This window comes from Apis cerana, linkage group LG7 (genome assembly GCF_029169275.1).
Source record: "Apis cerana isolate GH-2021 linkage group LG7, AcerK_1.0, whole genome shotgun sequence".
Taxonomy (NCBI): domain Eukaryota; kingdom Metazoa; phylum Arthropoda; class Insecta; order Hymenoptera; family Apidae; genus Apis; species Apis cerana.
Genome location: NC_083858.1, coordinates 1,074,270 through 1,098,393, shown reverse-complemented (window position 1 = coordinate 1,098,393; position 24,124 = coordinate 1,074,270). Strand labels below are relative to the sequence as shown.

Sequence of the window (24,124 nt, the reverse complement as noted above, 5' to 3'; positions counted from 1 at the left end):
ACTCGAGAATCGCATTTTACCGCTTTTTTCTTTCTCTCTTCCTTCCATTTCTCCTGCTAGTTTGTTCGATATTTTTTATTTATCTATTTCTTTCAATATTCAACTATTTTTTTCGTTCGTACGAACCAACGTGTTCGACTCTTGAACTTTTTAATCCGGCAATATTTATGGTCAACTTTACGGATTAATTCTTTTTACCGTTATTCACCAAAAATTACCGCATTCGCATCTTTATTTTCCTTGCGTTACGCTCGTCGAATACGAAACGAACGTAATAACAAATGCGGCGCAAGAAACGACAACACTCGAATGTTATCGAAATATCGATTCGACCGAGTCGGTTTCCGGCCACGGTACGGGACGGACGTGTTTCTCTTTGCTCCGCGAACGTATATCGCGTAATAGTGAATTTTAAGTAGATTAAAATCACGCGAAAACAAATTAAACGACCGTTGTAAAGAAATTTGTGAAAACGCTTTTTCTCCCTTAACGATCGGCACCTTTCAGTACTTTTAACTTACTTCGTCTCTCCAAGGAGTATCGCGTGTCCACTCGAGAGGAGGTGCATTGAATAATGCGCGTGGTTTTAGATAATCCCGATGACACGAATTTATGTAGACAAGAATACGAAGAGATTCTCTAATCGATCCGTTGATCCGTTTGTCGAGCAGCAGGTGGATGGTGGCGGGGAAGGCCGACCCGGAGATGCCGAAGAGGATGTACATCCACCCGGATTCGCCGAGCAGCGGTGAGCAGTGGATGCAGAAGGTCGTGAGCTTCCACAAGCTCAAACTCACTAACAACATCAGCGACAAGCACGGCTTTGTAAGTACTGTACGTAACGCCAACCAAACAATTACTTACTTACTAGCCTCTAAGTTGGAGCTCCGAGTCTCGCAATTAATTCGCTAACGTTTTGACGACCTCACGATCGCCTCGATTAAAGGGCCGCGTGCACGACGATGACCGCTTGGTGTGCTTGTCCCGCGAATTTTTCCCCGGAATTTATTCGAGAACGAACGAAAATCGTGAATGGATGGATTTGATGTTTCTAAAATTCCTGTATATCCACGCGCCGTTTTCGAATCTTCGTCTAAATTTACTCCTTAAAACTCGGATGAAGTCGAACCGACTCTTGCAACGAAACATACGCGATTATTGTTCCAATAATTACATCCGAACTTGCAACATTGAGATATTTATCGCCCCGACAACCCTCGAAAAGAAGAAAATCCGTATAATCCACCCTGGAGATAATGGAAAATAAAAACTATCGCTATCAACCGCTCCCCGAGGAATCCATAATCCCGTACGGGATTAAGTTATCGCGATGGATTTCGGCGTCAAGTAGTTGCAGCAGGCTGCTGCAGCAGCCTGCAGCCCCTGCGGTGGGCCCTCTCCTCTCTATTAGCCTCACCCCCCCTCTGTCCTCGCGCATACACCGGCCTCCCCGCCGTCGTTTTCTGTGAGAAGAGGACGAGAGGCGGGGGGCGACGAAACGGGGTCCTGCGGAAGCCAGCTTCGAGGCAAAGAGGAGAAGAAGCCCGGTTCTTTCAGCGGCCACAACCTCCTCCCCCGTCCCCTTCTTCCTTCCCTCCCCCCTCCGCCCTCCCCTGGACGCTGCTGCACCGTTCTCCTTTTTTTTTCTTGCGAATCCTTTTTGCGGCAGTCCGTGTCGGCGCCCTTTGAAGGATCCTGCATCGCTGGCTCGTGAAATCTAGTCCTCCAGCCCGGGGACCCGAGAGCGATGTCAATGGCTGCGCTCGCACAGCCCGACCTTTGTTACGGACCACCACTCTCTCTTCCTTCCTCCTCGTCCACCTTGTCTTCTCCTCCTTCCTTCGCCCTCTTCCTTCCCGCTGGAACACCGCGTGCCAATCGTGCGGTACGCCACCATGCTCTCTCTGTCTATCTTCGTCTTTCTTGCTCCTTTTTCTTCTTCTTCTTCTTCTTCTTCTTCTTCGTGGTTGCTCTCGCAGGGGAGAGGGCAAAAGAAGGGGTTGAACGGGGGGACAAGCATCGTTTCAGCCACGGTTCACCTGCCTCGTCCTCTGAATCCCTGTGCACGAGCCCAGAAAAAATATAAAACGGGGTTTCGAAGGAGAGATTTCTTCTTTCCCAACAACCCTTTCCGGATTCGGGCGAGATTTCCAGAGATTCGGCTTCTTTTCGGGGGATGTGGGGCGGAAGATGCGCTTTTCGATCCCGATCGTCAGCTGCGACGATCTTTATCTTACGCGGTTCTTATAAAGTATATGGTATTTGTTATTTTGTTTTTTGCTATATACTGAATTCTACGAGAAGAATTGGAAAATTTTCCTTCTTCGTTGAAAATGTAGCTTTTCGTAAGTAACTTCATCTCGTTTTTGTTATCGGCGAGGGGAATATCCGTTCGTACGAGACACGAAGGAAAAGGGAATAATGGGAAGGTTAATTAAGGCCGAAACGCTAAAAGCTTTACCCCTTTTAACGCGAATTTCCGACGAATTGCCTGCCTCGCAAACCGCTTAAGAGGTGGTCAAACAAAAGTCCCAAGAAAACAGAAATTCCAGGTGTCCCCAGTCCGAAACTGTCGAGTTGACTGCCGTCCTGTCGCGTCTCCCTAATTTCCCTCGGCCGCGGAGGAATCCTCTGTGTGGAAAGCGGGGAAATTAGCGCGGACAGGGGACGGTGGAATCGGTAATCCCCTGCTCGGCGGCGGCCTCTTTGTCGGGAAAATCCCGTGGCGGCGAACAAAAATGAGACACTCGACTCGGCTCGGCCTTCGAGATGCTTTCCTCGAGAGCGTCCCCCTCCTCCTCCCCGTTTGGCACACGAGCAAACACGCACGCACAACAGCTCGACGTTAAAAAAGGGCCACGGAGCGTTAGCAAACAGCGGGAAAAACGGCCGTCCTGGCTGGCTCCCGTTGCTCCCGTTTTCTTCTTCTTTCTCCCCTTTCTTCCTCTTCTCCTCTTCACGAGCACTGCGAGTTGGAGACGCGTGGGAATGGCGCTCCGTCCGATTTTTCGACCAGGTATTTATAACCATCGGAGGCTAATGGATTCCGGATTTGCTCAATTCGACGTGGAAAACGCGATGAAGTTCGTCCCGATTCCGGCTCATCTCTCTTTGTCGGTCGAGGGTGTCCCCCTTTTTTTCCCTTCTTTCGGGAGGGTGGAAAATGTTTCGCGAATAGAATAGTTTGTTTTTTGAAGAAGTAGTGGGTTGTTTGCCTCGTTGGAGAGAGAGAAAGAAAAGAAGGGAATGTCGTTTAAGTAAGAAGAAAATCTTTTAATTCTTTAATGCAATTTGTCCCGGCATTTAATTTTAGTTTCGCGATATTAATAATTAAATACAGTCAATCGTGTATATCTTATTCGAAGTCAAGTTATCTTATGAAAATCAGCAATAGTAATAGCGCAAGATTTTTCTCTTTTTCTCTTCTCTCGTTTAAAATTGAATTAACAACAACATTTACGATCGTGTCACGCTCGATCGAGATGAAGAAACAGGGATTTTCTTGCTCTTTCTCCGGGGAATAAAGCGCGGAAAAAGAGGAAGGAAGAGGAGGGAACTCGGCCGGTGTCGCGAATTTTCCCTCGATTTAGTCGTTCTCCGCGCCACTTGACCCTCTGCCTTTATCAAGAATACTTGATCTCCGCGTTTAATCCGCGCTACGAGCAGGCATCCGTCGTCCTTCCAGCCCCCGGATCCTCACCGACTCCTTCTCGAGTGCTTCGACAAAAGCGCATCTCTCCTCTCTCCATTTTCCTCCTCGTTGATCTTTCGAATCTTTCTTTCTGATCGGACGAATCTGAGGAATCCAAAATTTCGTAATGTAAGATTAAAGGGAGGGAACTGGTCGGAAATATCCTACGAGAAGAATCTCGTGGAGAGATGAAGACAGACGCTATATTGTTAAATTAAATTAATAAGAATAAAAATTGGCAGATACGTTGGGCGAAAAATTTCGAGAATCTCTAAAAAGAGAGGGGGGCAAAAATCATCCGGATAGAGAATAAAAGAAGTCCGAATAGGAGTTTGGCCTGGAAAATCAGTTTTAATGTTTCCCGAGAGATCCTTTTTCCAATATCCTGAAAATTAAAACGGGAAACAATCAGCCGTTGGACGAAACGAATCGAGCGAAACTGGATCAAACGTGCCTCGCAGCTTTAATTATCCAGCGCGTCCAACCTGCAGCAGGAGGAAGAGTAGGAGGAAGTGCACGCGGAAAATTGCACGCTCCCCGGAAACGTGGTTTGCTTAGTGTGCACCTGCACACCTGGCGCCCCCTCCTCCCCTCGGACGTGTCGCTTAGCGTTCCATTACCCCCTCATCCGCCCACGCTTGATTTTTCCTCCTCCTCCTCACCCTCGCCCCGTTTTCCCTCCATATGGAAATTGTTTCGAGCGGTGGAGGATGGAGAAAATTGGCCGATTTCATTGGCCGATAGGAGCTTGTCGGAGCTCGTGGAGTTTCGAGCGAATTTTTCTGGATGGGATGTTCCGGGCATTTTGGAATATTTTTCTTCTTTTTTTGGATCCCTCGACTCGAAATTGGACAATTTTTTCCTCCCTCTCTCTCGAACCTCGTCTTTGGATTATATCGGAGGATGAGTTTTGTACGATAGCAAAAGTTTATTAGGGTGGATTTTTAAATTTTCCCCGTAATAAAAGAAGAACGAATTAAAGAGTGATCAAGGTTCGTTAAAAAACATTTAGAATCATAAATTGTTTATGATCTCCGTTTCAACAAACGGGAAAGAATGTTAGAGGAAAAACGTGACTGAAAAAAGGGCTTCCCTTCTCCTCTCTTCCTCCTCCCCCGCTAAAAAGAAGCACGAATCAACGACCCTTTCTTTCAAACTTTTCTCTCTCATCGCGACAAAAGAGCACACACGCGAATTAATTGAACAAAAATTCCCGCCAACAACCCCCCCATTCTTCCTCGAGGATAATCCAACTTCACTCCCCCATCGCAACATCCCCGATACGAACATTGTTTACGAGCTAAAAAAGGGAAAAAAAGAAAGGGAAGGAACAAGGAATTACTTTTCGTCCAACGAGACCTGATATTTTTTCTCTCTCTCTTCCTCTTCTCGTCCCACGCGTTGCGTGCACGCACCCACGCGGCCAAGCACGCGCCTCATTACGATATCGCGTGCTTGCTTGTGAACTTCGGGGGCCATTTTGCCGTGCGACCGAACCGATTCGCTTCGTTGCTCGATTTCTCGCTCCGCTGTTTTTCCATGTCAACCAAGACGAATATCGGCTCGATGACGACGCGTTTCCTTCCTTTTCGAATACGAGAAAGGAGGCCGCGATGGATCGAGACGTCACTTTTTCTCGAGTCGAACACTTTTGGATTAAACGAAGAAGCAACTGTTTTTTCTTCGTTATTAAGGGATTAAAAGCGTTGTGTGACTCGAGCCAGTTCATTGAATGCAAATTTCCCTCTCTTTCGGCAATAATCCCGTTCGGGGATTTGGGTGATTAGGTAATGGCAGAGAAGGCTATCGTGCAACGAAACTCTTTGATAACTAATATTTATCCTCCGTACGCGTTTATCGCGTGGAGATCCTTTTAATTACAAAGGCCTAATGGAATTCTCGTAGAGACTAGCCAACGGAGAAACTATTTAAACTATTTAAACTATCCGAATTGCAATCTCTGAATTTCCGTATAGATAATATCACTCGACCTCTTTTCTCATTTCCTCGCGAAACAACAATCTGAATCTCAGTCACACGCGTTCAGCGGCACGATTTTTCCCACAATTTTAATCCGCGAGATCTAATCTAAATGGATTCTCGAGGATAAAAGGGAGGAGGCGAGGGAAAATTGGTTCGTTTCGGAATGATCAGAGTAAAATTGAGCGGAGGCGGAGAGCGAGCCCTTGCTTGAAACCCACCCCCGGGTAGAATCTGGCGCAGAATTCGAGAAGAGAGAGGAGGCGTCCCCGAGGGAAATCTGCAGGAGTGCGTGTCGAATGTGGCCGCGGGAAACCGAGAGAGGGCGTCCCACCCTCCGACGCTATCGATGAAATTTCGAAAAAACCTCCATCTTCCTCGCCCCTTCTTTCGTGCTCGCTTTCTCTCCGACAGAAAAGTTAATTCTCGTGTTGCAGAGGATTTTTAAACGGAGGCGTAACAATTATCAGGGTGGAATAGATTTCTTCCAAGGCGGTTCGCGAGAGAAGAATTGGTCGAATGTCGTCGGTGAAATTTGCGGGCGTGGTGGTTGCCGATCGTTGTAATAAATGGGATAATGACGTAACGGTGCAGGCCACGCGAGGAATAATTATTCGCGTTCTCTCGCCGTTTCCCTTCGTCCACCAGGAAATCGCTCTCCCCTCTGACGTTCTTTCCTCGCTCGATATGCTTGGATCGATACTCTCAGAATTTTTCCATCCTCGAATTTTTATTACACTTAAATCGACAAAAGGACTCTTCGACGTTTCTATATCTTATCGAAAATTTCTTTCCAACAACCAAGGAGGCTCGTTATCGCGGTGAAAAAGGGGAGAAGAAAGAACGCATCGAATTGGCTCGTCCGTTTCGTTATCTGTCGTTTAATACTCCTCTCCTAATAACCCTTCCCTGCGATGATCGATCGCAATCTTTATAGCGCGTGTCGTACTTCATTAGCCGGCGTCAAACACGCCGATGTCGCGCAATTATCGCCGCTGATAACCACCAATTGCGATTACAATCGGCACCTTTGACTTTGCCATTCGTCTGCTCGCACATTTGTCGTATATTTCGTCTAAATGAAATTGTTTCACAATGATAACAATGAAACACGGTCTGAGTTTAAGTTGGCGCATTGGAATGGACGGAGAGAAACGGAAAGAAAGAAAGAAAGGTGCAGTCTTCCGAGAGATATTTTCGATTTAAGCCACGAGTCGCGGAACGAGACAAGAAATTTTTCGAAGCTCGCCTCGAGAGGGATCGAGATGCGCCTCCGTAGGGAGCGCGGTTTCTGGAAAAACGAATACCCACCACGGCGAATCGCACGTGTCGAATGCTAATGCGTGGCACCTGCGCTGCAATAACAGCCGAACAAGGCGAAAGGCGGTTATTCGTGAACTGCAGCCAGCCGCGCTCACCATCGACACGGGGGACGAAGGGAGGGGATGGCGGAGGGAAAGAGGAAAAGAGGAAGGACGCGCGTATGCGGGCGCTGATTAACGGAGGGCCGTTGCAGCACGCAGCTCCGAGATAGCGAGCCGTATCATCGATCACGGAGGGTGGATCGCTTTTTCCATTTCCCTCGAGTATTCTTAAGGCGTCGTTCCACCGTTTCGATCGAAGATTTCAGCCAATTATTACGGTCGAGAAACTAGTGTTGCTTCTGAGAGAGCTCGAGGAGACTCGAATAGATTCAGCTGTAATTAATAATACGACGATTTTTCATATAGTATGTACGTAACGAGGGTCGTTTTTCTTCGTCTCGTCGAAAAGACCGTTTCCTTCTTCCTTCTTCCCGTCCATCGGTCGATAGCGCCAGCTGACATTCCGATTCACGATTTATAGCGGCGCGTGTCACCTGTCGCGTCCAACTTACTTCCAGGAGGAGAAGACGAACATCTGTCGCGGTCTCCGCCCCGAAACGCTTCGGTTCGCTTCGAAAATTCGGATCGGAAAGGAGTGTGTGACAGCCGTCGGTCATTCGTCGAAGAATCAGAGGCTGGGGAAGAAGCCACGAAGCAATTTCGCGGCAGGAATTTGGGTCAGCTTCTTAAAATCTTCGAAGCGACTCGCACGCTTGCTGACTGTCGTTTCTCTTTTTCCAAGGAGACACGTGTGGAGGGTAGGTTCGAAGGAGCAATTTCTCAGGGAAAGTTTGAATATTCAAAATAATCACGGTTCTCTTCTTTCGAAAGATCAAGCCTCCCCCTCCTCCAACGCTTTTCCAAACCTCGAAAATCCGATCCATTGATAACCCTTCCCCAGAGAAACCACCCCCTCCACCACACTGCGAGGAGGTCCATCCTCGGATCCCTCGATCTTGGAACGATTCCTCTTCGAAGAAGAAGAAGAAGAAAGAAAGAGAGAATAATCCGTGGCCGATAAAGGGGCGGACGTGCAACCCCCGTCGGATAGGACAGTCGTTTTTAATAGAATCGAACGGGCGGTAAGCCGATCCCGGCCGATCTGTCTTCCTGCCTCCTTCCACCACCACGACAACCGACCCGCCAATCGAAACACGACCTCCTTCCCCGGAACCAAACAACCCCTGGCGCGTTGTTAACGGCCGCAGCCAAGAGTTGATGGATCTTGTCGCGATGTTTCGCTCATCCTCGTCCTCTTCGCCCGCCTTCCTTGGCGCGTTACACGTGTTAGGGGGTGAGAAGAAGGGGGTTGCCTGTTTTGGGGTTGGAGGAAAGTGGAATTTAGTAGTCGGGCGAGATTGGAGGTAGCTTCTTTTTCTTCTTTTTAACGGCTAAGGGTAATGATAATTGGAGAGGATGGAAAATGTTGCAGAGGAAAGACGCGAAATGTTACTGGTGTATTTTTCTTTGAATTTTATCGAATAATCCGAGTCCTTGGTCCAATATTTTGATTTTACGATATATATATATATATATACTTTTTTACTTGAATAATCGAATTTGTTCGAAAGAAGGAGGAGAAAGGGGTGGGGCAAAGAAAAGGAGCTAATTAGGGAGAAAGAAACGCGCGCTCCTTGGCGAGGTTGACCGAGGGAGAGAAGAGTTTTCGAATTCGGTTCCGTTTGTTTCGTTCGAGGAGAGAAAAAAATCGTGGAAAAAGGGGTGGATTGAAAAGGGACGGAGCTCAAAGGCGGAAATTTTCTCCGCCGCTTTTCACCCGAGCCCGGCTTCCGACGGAGAGGAAAATCGACCGATTCTTCGTTTTCCAGCCGATCCCTGCGTCGTTTCTCCGATCGAGAATCAAGGATAAAAAAATGGAAAACTGAAATTATACTCGAATCGACGCTGGATGCCACGTAACGGAGAATAAATAATCGGGAGAAAAAGTCGAAAGTTTGACACTTGATGAAATTGCTGCGTGAAAAATCCTTCTTCGCGAGTTCTCTTTACTTTAAACGCAGAGAAAATTGCAGGGACAAGAGAGATTCTCGTTCCTCGTACAAAGAAGAGATTGTTCGTTTGGCGGTGGGACGAGGAGCTTCGTTGGTCAAAGGGTGAGAAAATTATAAATTGTTTCTAAGGTTGTTCCCAACGAGGTCTAGTATCTAAGAAGGTAAATAATTCTTGTCTGGTTGCTGGCCGGGTGGTGGTAAGAAGATGTTTTTTGAAAGAGGCTTCTCTCGTTCTCTCTCTCTCTGCGCGCAAGAAGGTAATTTACCACCCTTGACGATGTTTTCGCAAACAACTGACGCTAAAGTCTCGGCCGCTTCGCCTGGAATAATTCTAAACGCGGCGAACAGCGTCGAAAAAAGATTTCTGTGAAGGAAGCCGCGGCCGCTTTTATCCAGGTGAACACGGCGGAAAAGTTTCTTGTAAACTTTGAGAGCAGAGGATTTCTTTAAATAATCGTTAACCTTGTTAACTCCTTCTCGCGAAAATTAATTGTGCGCCACTCAGCGTAACTCAAAGCTTTCGAGCTTTCGTTAAAAAAACTGTCCGTCGAAAATTTCCAACGACGTGATCTATTATAATTCACGTCCATAAATATTTATTGTCCTCGAAATTACGAAACGGGACCACCGAAAAAACGACTTTCCCGTCATTTTCTTCGCCCTCTGGACGAAGAAAAATAAAGAAACCCTGAGAGAAAGGAAAGAAAAATTCCTCTTCGACGAATATCCACGAAACGTCCAGTCGATAAATTTCTCGAACGTTCGGCGTCCACCCTCCCCTCCCAAGGAAAGGAAATGGAAGAAAATTGCGAGAGATAGAGGACGAGGAGGAACGAGAATAAGAATAAGAGGGAAAGGACGATAGAGAACGATTTGCAAAGCGCGTTAACAAAGAGCGGAGAGGACGACAAAGAGCGTAACCACCCCACCTCCTCGTTGTCTCGCGCGCACGCACACACACACAGAGAAACCGGTCCCCCTCGACGGGTAAACGTGCATGCGCGTGCACATATTGCACGTACGTCGCGGCATATGCGTGAGGGGAGGCAAGAAGGGCGTTTCTGTAGGCGGTCGCCACCCCCCACCACGTGGCCGAGAGCCTGCCGGGGGTGGGGGAGGGTGAGCGAGACAGGAAACGCGCGGTGTGTATCCTGGAGAAGGGCGAACCGAGGTCCCTTCCACCGAGAGACTTGTCTCTCCCCTTGCTCCTTTTTTCCTTTCTTTCTTTCTTTCTTTCCTTCCTCCTTTTCCCCTCTTGCAACGGTGGAGGGGGCGAGATCATCATCCTCGGGGGGAGGGTTGATTCGCATTGATATCGCGCGTACGTGGATATATTTTTTTCGCCGAATTCTCTGACGGGGTCGAGGCAATTTTTAAGGGATGGATCGCGTTTTTCGAGAAGATTAGGCATATATTAGTTAGGTAACCAAGATTTCTTCGTGTTTGGAGGACCCTAATCGATGCAACTTGGAGCGATTGTATCCTGTCGATTCGAATCCAAGTTGTTAAATTAAAACCGAATAGTTCAAAAAAAAAGAATTGGTGCGTTTCAATGGATGGGGCACGTTGCCCGGCAAATAAGAAAGGAGAGACGTTCCTTGGGAAAAAGAAGAAGGAGAAGAAGAGGGAAAAACTGCTCGTTCTCATATAACGCTAGAATTCGAGGCTCGCGGTTCAACCCCCTCGAGAATTTTCCACGAGATGACCGAGTTTCCGGCCGGTGATTCCGCGCGTGTCGGGCGCGCGAGGCCGCAGAAAAAACGAGGAGGAGGAAAGGAAAATAAAAGGATCGTAGCACAAAGTGGTCCAGGCCGCGCGAAGAATTCCCCTCGGTTCGGGGAGACGAAAATTCTTGGAATTCTTTCGGCGAGCTCGCCCCTCCGCCTGGCTCACGCATGGCGCCACCAAAGTGAAATAGACTCGAATATATTTCGAGGAGGGGGGCGGGGAGCCCGGACCTTTTCGAATATTCCGCCTCGAAATTTTATTGTTCCTCGATCCCCTCGTTTCACTTTCGTTTCGTGAAACGACTCGCGGAGGGTGGGTAACAGGGAACATTTTTGAGGTTGTGTCGTTAAACTTCTTCTTTCCCTCTGTCTCACGTGTTCTTGGCCAGGAAGATTGTCGAGTAACATCCGTGTCGTCCCTCTCCTTAATTTCCACGCGTATATCGCGCGTAACATTTTAAACCAGTCTGATTTGAACGGAAGCACAGAGCAACGGAAACCAAAGAAAGAGGCGAGGAGCCCCTGAAAGAGAAAAAGAGGAAAATTACAAGGAAAATTTTGCTTTGTTCGTTCGGTACTATTTCTCCAAGAGAGAGAGAGAGAGAGAGAGTTGGTTTTCGTGAGGGCAAGGTAATGCGATGGCGGCGTGATGTTGTCGGAGGGTAAATATTAATTAGCGTGCCTCTGTGTTCATTTCGTTGTGCGCCGCTTTCGGCCCCGTTTACACACCGGCGTTCCTCGGAACGGCGTTAACCCGAATAAACACATTTTCGCCCGGCGCCAGTCACACCTTCCGGGATTTTGGCTTTCCCGAATAATTAAACGAGGCCCTCTCTCCCTCTCTCTCTCTCTCCTCCGTACTCGAGGCCGTTCCCCCGTCGAAATATTTCACGCTCGGTATCGATCTCCCTTTGCCTATCGGTAATTTCGAGCAATTCGCCCGAACCGTTTAGAACGAGCTATACCGTCACGTTGTTTCCGCAATGCGACTTCTCCTATCCGCTTGAGGAAAAAAGTGAATAAGTTGGTATCCTTTTTCTTTTGGCTCGAAGTCGAGGATATTCTCCAATTTGTTCAATAATAATAATAATAAATATCGCGGTTCTCGCGTATCTCTGTATTTCGTAAAGAGGATGCAACAAGAACTCTTTCTATCGTGGAAAGAGTGAGAGAGGGAGAAAAGGTCCCTTCCATCAAGAAGGACAGAGTCGAGCGAATAAGGAGCAAGGATTGGACGGAGGATATCGGCCTGCTCGATGACGGACGATGAGGGAAGTAAAGAGGGGGAGGGGGGAAAAAAAGAGGAAAAAATCGGAGGGAACAGCGGTGAAAAGCAAAGAGGGTTGACGAGCGGGAGGAGAAGCAGTTTTCTGTCTCTCACCATCGAAGCGTGAGGCGGACAAGTCCACGGCTCTTCGTCCCCGTTTGTAGCGGCTAAGCCGGCGCGACATCTCGAAAACCACGACACGGCCTTTGGGCCTTTCATCGTCTTGCCACGTTCTCTGGTACTCCTCTGGTAACGTTTCGCGTTACGCAATACGCCGACCACCTAGGGAATTTCGCTGCTCGCGCGCCACCATCCGCTCTCTCGTGCAATTACTTCTCTAGTTCATTCCCGTACAGGCTGATCGATCTTCGAGACTCGATCGAGGAACATTTTTATTTTTCGACGGGGTTTCAAGCTGTTTATCGTGCAAGAGAAGTTTGGAAGAAGAATAGAAAAACGGAGAAGGAGTTTAAAAATTGAGAGAGGAAATGTAACGACGGGAATTAGGAAATTGTTCCGTAGGAACGTAGAGGGCGTTTCGCACCAACTGCGTAATCACGTGGCTTTTGGAACGCTTCCGGCCAACGGCAACGAAACGAAACGGAACGGGAAAAGAAATAGAATAATAATTAACGGAGGAATAACAAGTACGACGCGTGGAATGCGGCGTTTTTTCGTTCTTGTGCCACACCTGGATACCGCAGTTGCCCCTTTTTCTTAAACAAGTGATCTCTCTCGCGTGTGGAATATTAGAAAATCGTTGCTCATCGTAATTTGCGATTCGTTCGCCTTGTCAATTACTTCTGACCTATAAACCGTAACGTAAAATCGTATTTTGAGGAACGAAGAGGTACGTTATTCGTGGAGAGGATAGGAAAAGTAAGGTAAAAATTAGAAAAAAGGGGAGCGATAAAGTATCCCCGAATGGTTTGAAGGTTTCTGATAGGTCGGAACGATTAGTATCGTGCCAGAAACTGTTTTTCCCGACGGTAGCCGATGATAATTACCCGAGATAAATGAAGGAAAGGGACATTCTATCGAGCTGGTGGTAGCCATCGGTCAGGCAGGGAAATAACACGAAGCTGTAAAAAAAAAAAAAGAAAAAGAGCTAAAACGAGTTTCGACCAGATGACTCGGTTTTCGATCAGGGTATTTCCTTCTGCTTGACCCGCTTGCCAAGTGGCTTGCCCTCCCAATGGACAACCGTCGTCATTTCTCCATCCTCGTTGCGTAATTCCGAAGAATTTCGGAATTGTTCGATGTTATTTTCGAAAATTGTTGTAAAATCTCAATCCATTTCCATCGTTAAATATTACTTGCACATCTAAGAGTGGGATATATTTTCAAACCCATATAAACAGTTCTCAAAGTTCGCAATCTTTGTCATATATATATATGCGTAATAACTTGCTGAAAATCTCAAAGTTCCTCCACCAGTTAATGATGGAACTCCGTCGGTAAAAAAGAAGCCCCCCGATCTAAAATCCCTAGAAAAGCCGTAATCGTTGGCGCGCACCTCGGGGCGACGTTCGTTCTCGCGCTTTTCCCTCCATTAACATCTCGTTTTACGAGGCCCTTGAACAGACTTTTACCGGTTTTTGTCACGGCCACGGAACGAGCCAGCGGCCAGGAAGTCCCGATTACCGGTGGTTATCCTTTAATGGCACGCTTCGTGGACCGATCCTGGACCACCGTCGAACGAGCGCTCGCCTTTCTCTCTCCTTTTTTTTTTCCTCTGACGCGGCAGAAATCATGCTCCAAGGATGATGATGATACCGCCGTGATCCTTGTCGAGGAAAGGGTATCTCGTGTTTCTCTCGCGAGGATAGGATAATTTGTTGTCGGGAATGGAAAAAGAGAAGATGGCGACTCGGGTGAACTCGAGTGGCCGGGTATATAAAAATACTTTTATTAGGTTGGCTTGGAGGAGGAAGAACGTGTTTAACGCTGGGAATGATGAGATCGCGTTGAATAATTTTATCCGTAACACGAATCTACGCTGCGCCCCTGGGCACATCGATTTAGATCCTAGGTCTATCGGTTGGCATCTCGAGCTATTGCAAGTTTTTCTTAATCTCGGGTAAATTTATCACTTACGATTTTCTTAACGACGGATGGCGCGATCATCGATCCGATCCGCGAGATATTCCGAGCGATACGAGAGAAAACGCAAAAGGGGATGCAATTCATTTTGCTTACACTTGCGTGTTCGTTTCTGCCAACTTACTCCGCTCACGTTTTATCATCTCGTATATTCATACGCACGATATTTATCGCCCAAGTGAAATTAGATCGATTCAATCGGTTCGTTAATAATATCGTTCTCAAGACCTGCTCCCCTCGAGGATCCAGCTACGCTCCCTTCCTTCCCCAGCAATTGGAATTTTTCTCTTCGAAAAGGAATATTTCACGATTTCGAATTCCGAGCGAGCGTGGATGCAACGTGGTGAGAGGGGGAAGAAGGAAGGAGGAGGGAGGGAAAAGGAAAGGAGGCGAGGACTTTGGAGTCGAGCCTTATTAAGCCATTGAACTTTCTCCTTTGTCATTTTTTCCTTCCCTTTCCTTTTCTTTTCTTCCCCCCCGCAAACGTACGAGACGTATTTGCGTGACTCATCCCCGCCACGGGTTTTTCCTTCCATTTGCGGATAGAGAAAACCGTTACCGCACTTTGTTTTCCCGAAGGGGTCGCGTCACGTGTAATTCGCCTTATTCTCCCTTTTCATTCTCCCTGACTACGATTGGATACCTACCTCGCTCCAACGTCCATTCACTCTCTCTCTGTCTCTCGTTTAAATAAATAATCCTTTCGCCTTGCGCCACTCGTCGAATAACGCTCGAGTTTTTGATCAAGTTCCGGAGGAGCTTGGATTTTAAATTATTTCAAACGATTTCGAGCCGAATAACTAATAGACGTCGTCCATTCCTTCCATTTTGTTATTTTTATTTTATATTTTCTAGGTAGATTTGTTATGTTTCAAGGAATCTTCATCGAGTAACGAATATCTCTCCAAACTAAAATCGGGAGAGGGAGGGCTCTGCCTCTTCCACTTTTCCGTTCGAATTCGAACGAAGATGAAAGCACCCTTGGAACGTGTCGTCGAAACGTCTCGATAAATATTAATAATACAGCTTTTTGGCGGTACGGGGAGGGAAGGAGGGGAGAGGGGGCCGGCTGTGCGAGAAGGAGGCTTATAGAGGGCGGTGAAGCTTGATCGAATTTAAAATTCACGCAAACAGCTGAATTATGAGGCCTCTTGGAGCGCTCGAGCGGCTTTCTTGCGGAGAAGGCTCGAGGCACAAAGGGCCTCCCGAAGATTCCACCCCATTTGTGTGTTTAACTTTGAACCTCTCTCGTCGGAAGCGTTCCTCTTTTTTTCCTCCCCCCCTTCTCCCTTCTCTGAATCGCGGGGATATTCGAGTCGATCGAACCTCTCTTCGTTTCTTTCGATTATAATAATAATAATAATAATATTAATAATATTAACAAGACGGGGTAACTTTTTAAACGAAAGCTCCTCGCAGGATTTTTAATCGTCGATAACAATTTTTTTCCAATTTTCCAAACATATAGCGGGCGAAGAGTTCATAAATTATTCAAAATGTATCTTTCTGTGAACGCACGTGTCGTTTCAACGAATTAACCCTCTATCGCATCCGGTTCCAAGTTCGATCGGGGACTTGAATTTCATACGGTTCCCGCATCGGTGCAAAATACGATGCATGTTTCGCGATAACAATATGCATAACGCGTATAAAATTCCCGTACAGGAACAGCAACGAATTTTCTAATAAAATTTTACACCCATTTTTATATGGCTTTCGATTCGAACTTTGTCCAATCCTTGGATCAAACTTTCGATCCTCTCGCGGAGAGGAAAAAAAATTTCGAACGAATTTCTGTTGGACGCGAAACGATGTTATCCCCGTGGTGCTCTCGACGAATTACTTAGGTTCGAAAGGGCAGAGAGGAGGAAGGGGGGGAGGAAAAGCGCGGAGGAAATTCAGGAACGAGGTACTTTTAATCTTCGATTATCGTTACCCCCTTCTCGCGGAAAAAAGCTGCGTCTGCGGGACAACAAAGCCAGCGCGGATCCCTTTGAAACTTCAATCGAAAATCGCGCTGCTTTATCTCGTCGATTCGCTTGCACCTTGCCGAGTTGTGGAAGCTGGGGGAGAAACATTCAAGGGGGAGTTTGGTTCTTGAAAATATTGGGGGAAACGTTGCCACTGTTTTCGATTCTTTCTTCTTCTTCTTCTTTTTTTTTTTTCTTTGCCTCGACGTTGGAAATTTTTGCAACGAAGGTGTATTCTACAGGCATTTCGTTATAGGCAGGGATCGTATTTAGGAGGAAAGGCAGACTCGTAGATCAATTTGGAGAAGCGTAGAATCGTTTTCCTTGCTCTGTCGCGAAAAGTTTCGTTGCATTTTTATTATTTGAAATCGGGGGAAGAAAGAAAAATTGGTTTTTAAACTCTTTCTTATTGAAAATAACCGTTTACAATGTTTTAACTGGATATTCTTGCACTTCTTTGTAGTTACACTACTTTCGAGTCTTTTTGTTTCTCGTTAAAAATATTTAAGACGTTCTCTCCAAGACATTTCGTTTAAATTTCGTGCAAATTTCGCGAGTCTATTTATTTTTGCGTAAAAAATGAGTGCCTGATCTTTCGTTAACAATTTTAATTCATCGTATCGACAAAGGAAACAAAGGAAAACTCAAATCTCGAAGGTACGTTCGTTTAATTTTTAAAAAATTTGAATTTGATATTGTTTATTCATTTTTATTCTTCGCAAAAGAAACGAAAAAGCGTTTCTCGTGCGATTAACTTTGTAAACAATTAAATTCCATTAAAAAGTATATTCTTGAAACATACTTTCCATTTGTTCCATTTTGATTCACTCGATGCGGGAAAAAGGGGGGAGGGGGAAGGATTCCCAAAGAAAAAGAAAAGAATTTTTTTACCCCGTCCGTTAAACGGTCCAAAATTTAGCCAGTTTCACGGAAAAATTCGAGCTTTATGCATATCTGGAGCGCGAAAATTGCGTCGATGGTTTTCATTTAGATCGATTCTAACCAACCGGTTGCAAAAAAATTCAATCTTCGTTGCTATCCCTCTGATAATTCTACCATCTATTCCGAAATAAAACTATCGAATTCCTCTCTCCCTTTTTTTTCACAAATAAAAGAAGAAATTATATATTTCGCCAATATTTTAAATAGAGAATCTAAACGAACAGCGTAATTAAAGAACGACGACATTTTATCGAATCATCACATTCACTTTGTCTATCGTCAAATATTTATTTATCCCGCGAAACTCGAGTCTTCGCATCATTGCGTTTACGTCGCGGATTCTAGACCCTTCCAATTGGAAACATTCAAAAGAGAGAAAGAACCGACTTCGATCCGCTAATCATCCTCCACGAATCCGATGACATCTCTGTGTTGAGTCCACTTGGAAGGATACGGCGCCTGAAAGAGTCTCGTCACGTGTTCTCTGGATGGGAGAATTGTTTCGCAAATTTGGAGAGGAGTCCAGGCAAGATCGATTCGTTGTTCCCCGATAGACAAACGGTTGGAAATCGGAAGATCGGGAGGGGACGGTTAATATACCCTGTTGACGTATCGTGTCGAGGATCTATGATCCCCGGAGGTTGCTGCGGTGGACCGTAATCCCGGAACCCTTATATAAAGCCACCGTAAGAGAGAAGGAAGGAGCGCCCCTTTTTATCGACTTCGGCGATCGGCGGCGCGTACGCAGCGTAGCCATATGTCGCTCGTCCTCTCCTTCGTGCGTACGCTGCCCTTTCCGTATTATTTATCCCTGCCCCCTCCTCTGGGAGACGCCGCCACGGACCATGAATTATCCGGAATTGCCGAAAATTGGCTCCAATTTTCGTCAGCCGGCGGATCCGTTCGAAAGGTGAAACTAGCTGCTCCCCTCCTTCGAGGCACGAAGAGGAGGAACGTTGTCCCCGCGAGCTGTCCCCGCCGTCAGGAACATGGCGCGCACGGCTGACAGGTTAACACGCCGTTGCGCGAAATTTTTGGCGGGGAAAATTCCAGCTCGAGGGATCGATCGGCCCTAACGTGGTTCAGGATCGGCACGACGGGCCGCTTGGAACGTTACATTCACGTGATTTGTAAAGCAGCGAGCGGACAGCCGGAGGAATTCTCCTCCGTGCTAACGAGTGCGCAGCTGCGTCCTGTCCCATCTGCATATACAGCTGAGTTACGCGGTACAAGTCGAGCGGCGCGACTTAGCAGAATGCAGATTGCGCGAAAGATTAAGAGGAGGGGGAGGCCGGCGAGAGAAACTTCGCGCCGCTTGATATTTTAATCAACTCTCCGGGCTCTGTTCGTATTAATCGGGCCTCGTTATAAATCAACACTCCCCGTGTTCGTTGCCTCGAGTTGACCGAACCGGACTCCAGAACCAGTCGCTCGGATCGAGGAGCAGCAGAAGTCTATCTTTTCTTCTTCTTCTTCTTCTGGAAACTTTGTGCAAGTGGAAGCGGATGGGTTCTTGAAACGAATTTTGTCATCCCCCCTCGAGCAATTGGAATTACAAATTTGGACGATGATCGTGGTAAACGAACGAGGCGTTTCAACGGCGAGGAGTTAATACGCGAGGCGTTATTTCTTCCACGTCGAGATACCACTTCGAGGCCTCTCCTCTGGCGCGAGAGAGAGAGAAGGCGAGATGGAGGCTCCGCAATCTCGAGGCAACCTAAAAGGGAAAGTCTCCTATGGGATCTAATGGTAGTCAGCTCCGAACGCATTCCGGTCGCCCCCGATATAGCTCGATATCGCGAATGCGCTCGTGCAACTCGGCCATATGCAGATGCAGGGCCCGCAGCTGCGCGGGGAAATTCGCTTCCTAATGCTGTACTCGCGCGAAAGTATTCGCATCGACTCGTAATAACGCTCACCGGAGAATTTAAATTTATCGTCAATTCGGGGGGGAAAGAAAAGAAGAAAAAGGGAAGGGAAACTGTGTTGGACGATCTAATTGTTAAACCTTGAATCTCTCTCTCTCTCTCTGTTCCGAGCACACGTCGAAGGCGCGAGAGAGAAAAAGGGAGGTTGCGTGCCTCCACGCGATCCGCCAGACGTCTCAATCGGCAAGGAAGGTCCCTGTAAATTACCTGTCCGCGAGCGTCCGAGAGCGCGGTGGATCGCGTCGGCCGATCGCGACCATAAAAGTTGTCCGCGCCGCATATTATTCCCATGTTAGGATTCGCCGGGAAACTCCGCGGTTTCCTTCCTCTCCTTCCATCCGGAGGCTGCCTCGGGGAGACAGATCTCTTCCTCGCCCGTTTTTTCGTCGCGAGGCCTCTTCTTCTGCTTCCTCGCGACGTTTATGGCGCTCGACGGACCGAGAGAGCCTTCTTACGTTCGCGGGGAGGGGGGGAGAGAGAGGTTCGAAGATCGTTCGGCAGATATCTTTCAGAGAAGGATGGTGGGATCCTTTGTTGCTCGAACACAACTTTTGGAAAGGGGCAGGAGGGACGGCTACTGGGTCGGGTTTCTAAGCTCTCCGGCCTCGCGTTGATTGATTCATTTTTGGAGGTGTGGCAGAGAAGACCGTGAACGAGTGGACAGGTTGTGGTGGACGAACCCGTCTCGAGATAGGGGATTTTCGATTTTGCTTCCACTTTTCCCACATCCGATTATCGCGTAAATTATCCTCAACGATCCAAAAAGTCGAGCAAAACCCGTTTCCACGGGATTTCCAAGAGTTTGGTTAACAAGATCCGTAACGAGGTGAACGATCGACGCGTCCCCCCGCCCCCAATTAAACCACAAACTCGCGCAGTCTAATTAATTCATTCAACTCGCGGAAACCGAGAGAGAGAGAGACTCGTCTCGAAGAAATTATTCGGAATAAATATATAAACGGGGAGAGAAAATGACGGGATAAGAGGAGAGAGGGAAGAAGAAACGAGGATCGGTTTCCCACGGGGGGCGCCACCCACGGCGGGGCGCTCGTCCAGGTAGGTACGCGGCTGGTCGAAGGTACGCTGCTCCCTTCCCTCGTCGTGGCTAACGAGTTGTTATGGAAATACGTCGGAGCATAATGAGCCCGTGTAATGGGGATGATGGCCACCTACCGGCTAGAAAATTCCAGGCGGAAAGGGGAACGAACGAGCCCCCTGGTATCTCGGCCAACTCGTTTAAAAAATTACATTCGTAGGATGGACGCGCTAAATTCCAGGCTTGCTGTTCCTAGTTCGGAAGAAATGCCAAGCGTTCGTGGCTCGATCATCCGACACTTTCTATTCGAACATCGTTGGACGAGCGATCGGGGGGGATAGATTTTCGAAGTAAGGATAAATCGAGGGGAGAGGGAGACGCTATTTTGGATTTTAGGGGAAGCGTGACAGGAGAGGCCTGCGATTTCACCTTCGCTCGGAGGACGCAACGGGCACAATGGGGACTGGCATTAATGTTAATGCCCGGTGCCTCAATTGGCAGCTCCGTTGCCAATAAAGGCGGTTCGCCGTGTTGGACGCGGCGCGCAGCCCGCCGTCGAGCATACTGATAACGAGCCATCGTGCAAACTCTATTTAACCGTGGAGCAATATGGCACGGGTTGGAAATATAAATCTCACGCGAGCAACGTGGGAAACCGGAACGTTGGCGGTGGATGGTCGCGTGCATCGTTTTGGGAGAAGGTGTTGCCCGACCTTCGTAACGATGCGAACGACGGGTCTCCAACGTTTTCCTATCTTCCACTCCAGACCGCTCCATTATCCCCGACGAATCGTTGTATGGATCGTATGGATCGTCCGATTGTAATTCTCGTTACAACGATTTGATCGATTTAATTTTCGATTCCGATTATTTACCATCCTAATATCTACTCACTGAGAATTTCCGCGAACGCGTATGAGAACGGGAGGAGCCACCCCCGCGGCTTCGAAGAGTTAATCGAAGTCGGCCGGCACAAAGTGTCCCGGCATTAAAATTCAATATCACGCTCGCCACTCGGCGAGCAAAGTATCGAGATTAGATCTGCAGGTAACGGTCGAGGCGAGAAACGCTCGTGGAAAGGAGCAGAGAGGGGAGGGAGTCGGTAGCCAGCGTCGTGTACCCGGTGGGATTTAAGGAACGTGAACCGGCTCGTACGGGTAGGACGGTTTATCGGGTCGGCGCGATGAAAGGCGGCGCCTTATCTACGGGGTGTCCATGGCTTTTATCTACGCGGTAAAGGATTCCCGTGTTCCACGCGAGATAGATCTTATTTATGCGACCCCTTTCCCGGCTACCGATTAAATCGACGCGCGTCCCCGGATCCCGTTTCCATCTTCCTGGAAGGACGGCAGAAACCCCTCCTCCTCCCCCCTGCAATCCTGGAAACGGATAGCAAAAACCGAGAGCGGGAGAAAATTCGTTTTTGCCGAATAATTTCGCGATTTTTCGAAAATTGAGTGCGCCTCGCTTCGAGGAAATCGAATATTTCGAGCAATCGTACGCGTGGTGAATTTTTAAACAGTATCCACGAAATTTCTAGAATTTCCATGATTGGAATCCGATGCTGACTAATCCGCCGAGAATGGAGATTTCCGAGGAATTATTATACATAGACAAGTGCCTAGTGCTAGCGGTACGTTTTCATAGATCCATCCAAGGAAATTTCTTTAACCATTTAGAGAGCGCAGTCTCTTTTCTAACCGCCTACGACGTCGATCGATGCCTCTATTGGAAGGGAGTTCCATGTTGGTCTCGCCTATATCCGCGAAAAGAAATCACGTTAAAATGAATCACGATGATCACGGGGGGGATCCGTGTGCCCGGAACACCTGTGCTCGAACAAAAGCGAACGAGCGAAACTATTCGTAAACGTGAAAAGTCACGTTTCTTCGCGTCACGACTCGCGTCTCAATTTAAACGCGCGGCTCGACGCTGGAAGACGGGGAGGAAGGGGGAGAGGAGGGCAGAGAAAAAGCAGTCTATGCAGTTGCGAATAAATTCCTTCCTCCGCTCAACTGGTCGGTAGTTGCCGGTAGTAGAGGAATTATTATTTCATAATGCTTGGCACCCGTTTCCCTGACAGCTAGTGTATTATCGCGTCACCTCGGCCTGCTATAGCGGCCTCATTAAAAATGAAGAAAAGAAAAAGGCGGTTTCGCGCCTGGCCGCGATATCATCAATCTCGCGAACGCGATGACACGGCCTGCTTTATGAATTTTTGACGTGGTGGCGCTGCCGGCGCGCTAAACTCCGTGAAACTCTGCGCCTGTCCGTTCCGTCGTTGATCGCGATCGAGGTGATCTCTATCTGGCTCGAGAAAACGATTGCTCCGTCTGTGTTGCGCTCTGTGTAGGTGTAATCGTTGTAATCGTTCAAGTAAGTTGATACCTTGCTATTATTCCGTCTCGTTACTCAATTTCATTAATGATAACTCGAAGCCGAGGAGGTAAATGGTTAAACGAAGAGGTTAGGTTACGACTCGTGCGCTGGCCAAGCTCGAAACTAATCGAGAAAATGTAGAGTTGCGCGTTCTGAAAATCACGCGACGAGGGAAAAAGAAGGGGGAAACGATATCGCAGAAATATATTCGTTTCGTAACGTGGAAGGTGGTCGGCCGAGATGCAGTATTCATCGTTCGTCATTCGAGCGTTGACGTCACGCACCAGATCATGAAAATTTATACGATTCGCGATCAGGATCGGCGCGAATAAACGCGAAACACACGTTTGTCGCGGTGACAAGCACCGGAGGGAGGCGATACTTTTTTTTATTCGAGGAACGAAATAATGGAAAAGGAAAAACAGAAATGAGATGCAATGGCTCTCTCTCGCCATTAAACGCTGTTATTTGTCCCATCCATTCCCTTCCAAATGTATCAAATTTCAACGAAGATTATCGAAATTACCTAATCCCAGCTGATTCATCGTTACGAAGGCCATCGTTGCAGAAAGAAAAAAAAAAGAAAGAGGCGAAAAACCGAAAGAAACGAATCGGAGAAAAAGGGAGAAAAACCAACGGAAACCTCTCCCTCCCCGGCCCCATATTCAAATTGCCGGAGCGGAGCCGAGTCGGTCGTCCCTCCAAGATCCTGGAACCCCCAACGCGAGCCTCTATCAACCTCCCCTATCCCCCTTTCCACGGAGGGGGTCCCCGGTTTGTATACCTGGCCGCGACTAGTTAAGGGCCTGCCGCAGCTGAAACTTTGAACAGTTAAAACAAAGCCCTCGAGGCGGCAGCGGTTGAGGGAGGCGGAGGAGTGGAGGGAGGCACGCCGTTGTCCGGAGGTGAGCTCATCTAAATCACAAATCTCAGCCTCCATCAGCACACCTCCAGCGATAGAGAGAGAGAGAGAGTGCACGGTTTAATAACCGTGGCGGCGCGTCGGTGTGCGCCTCCCTTTCGACGTGGTGGTTGGAGAGAGCGTCCTCGTGTTCCTTGGAGCCACGAATACGAGGAATACGGAGGTGTTTGCGTGTGGGTGCCGTGGACCCCCCGCGACATGGCGCCACGGTGCTCCGCCTTCCTTCTGCCCCCTTCTGCACGCCGTGGAACGACGTCGTGCGACCACCAAAGGATACACCTCGGCCTACGTTGCACCGACCGTTGCGTCGATAGGAATTTGATGGAGTGGGCTCGTGAAAGCTCGAGCGCGTGGTCCAGGGATTTTCGTCGCGAGAGGAGGGAGGGGAGATCATCCTTTACTTTTTATCGATTATTTTCTTCCTTCGATTTCTTTCGAAGAATTGAGAACATCTTCCAAGCAACGAAAATTTTGCGCCGGTCTTCATCCGCCGACAATTAGATCCGTTAAACCCCGGATCGGATCGATTTGCAAGATCCCCTGGTGATCGCGCATGTTCACCTCTCCTCCTCTCAAGATTCGAGGAATCGAAACCGATTAATCCTCGACGAGGATTTAACCGAACATTTACGAGGCGAAGGTCGGCTCGCAGATTCGTTGCGGGTACATTATGACTACATTATGCCGTGCGGATCGGCCTGCAACAGGAATCACCACCGGTTATCGGGGCCGATCCTCGCCAACGGAAGTTGCCTTATCATCGTGCATAATTGCGAGAGGAGAGCCGGCCACTGGCTTTTCTC

The 24,124-nt window shown here is 48.0% G+C and overlaps 1 protein-coding gene across 3 annotated transcripts in view; it reads left to right on the top strand.

The window, feature by feature from the left end:
- Window positions 1-24,124, top strand: part of LOC108002492 (optomotor-blind protein) — a 92,404-nt gene that overhangs the window by 40,283 nt on the left and 27,997 nt on the right. For 2 of the 3 annotated variants that reach the window (XM_062077515.1, XM_062077516.1), the window contains exon 4: window positions 672-834. In XM_062077515.1, coding sequence (XP_061933499.1) covers window positions 672-834 — 163 coding nt within the window. The remainder of the gene's footprint in view (window positions 1-671; window positions 835-24,124) is intronic. The other variant, XM_062077517.1, reaches the window with a different exon arrangement.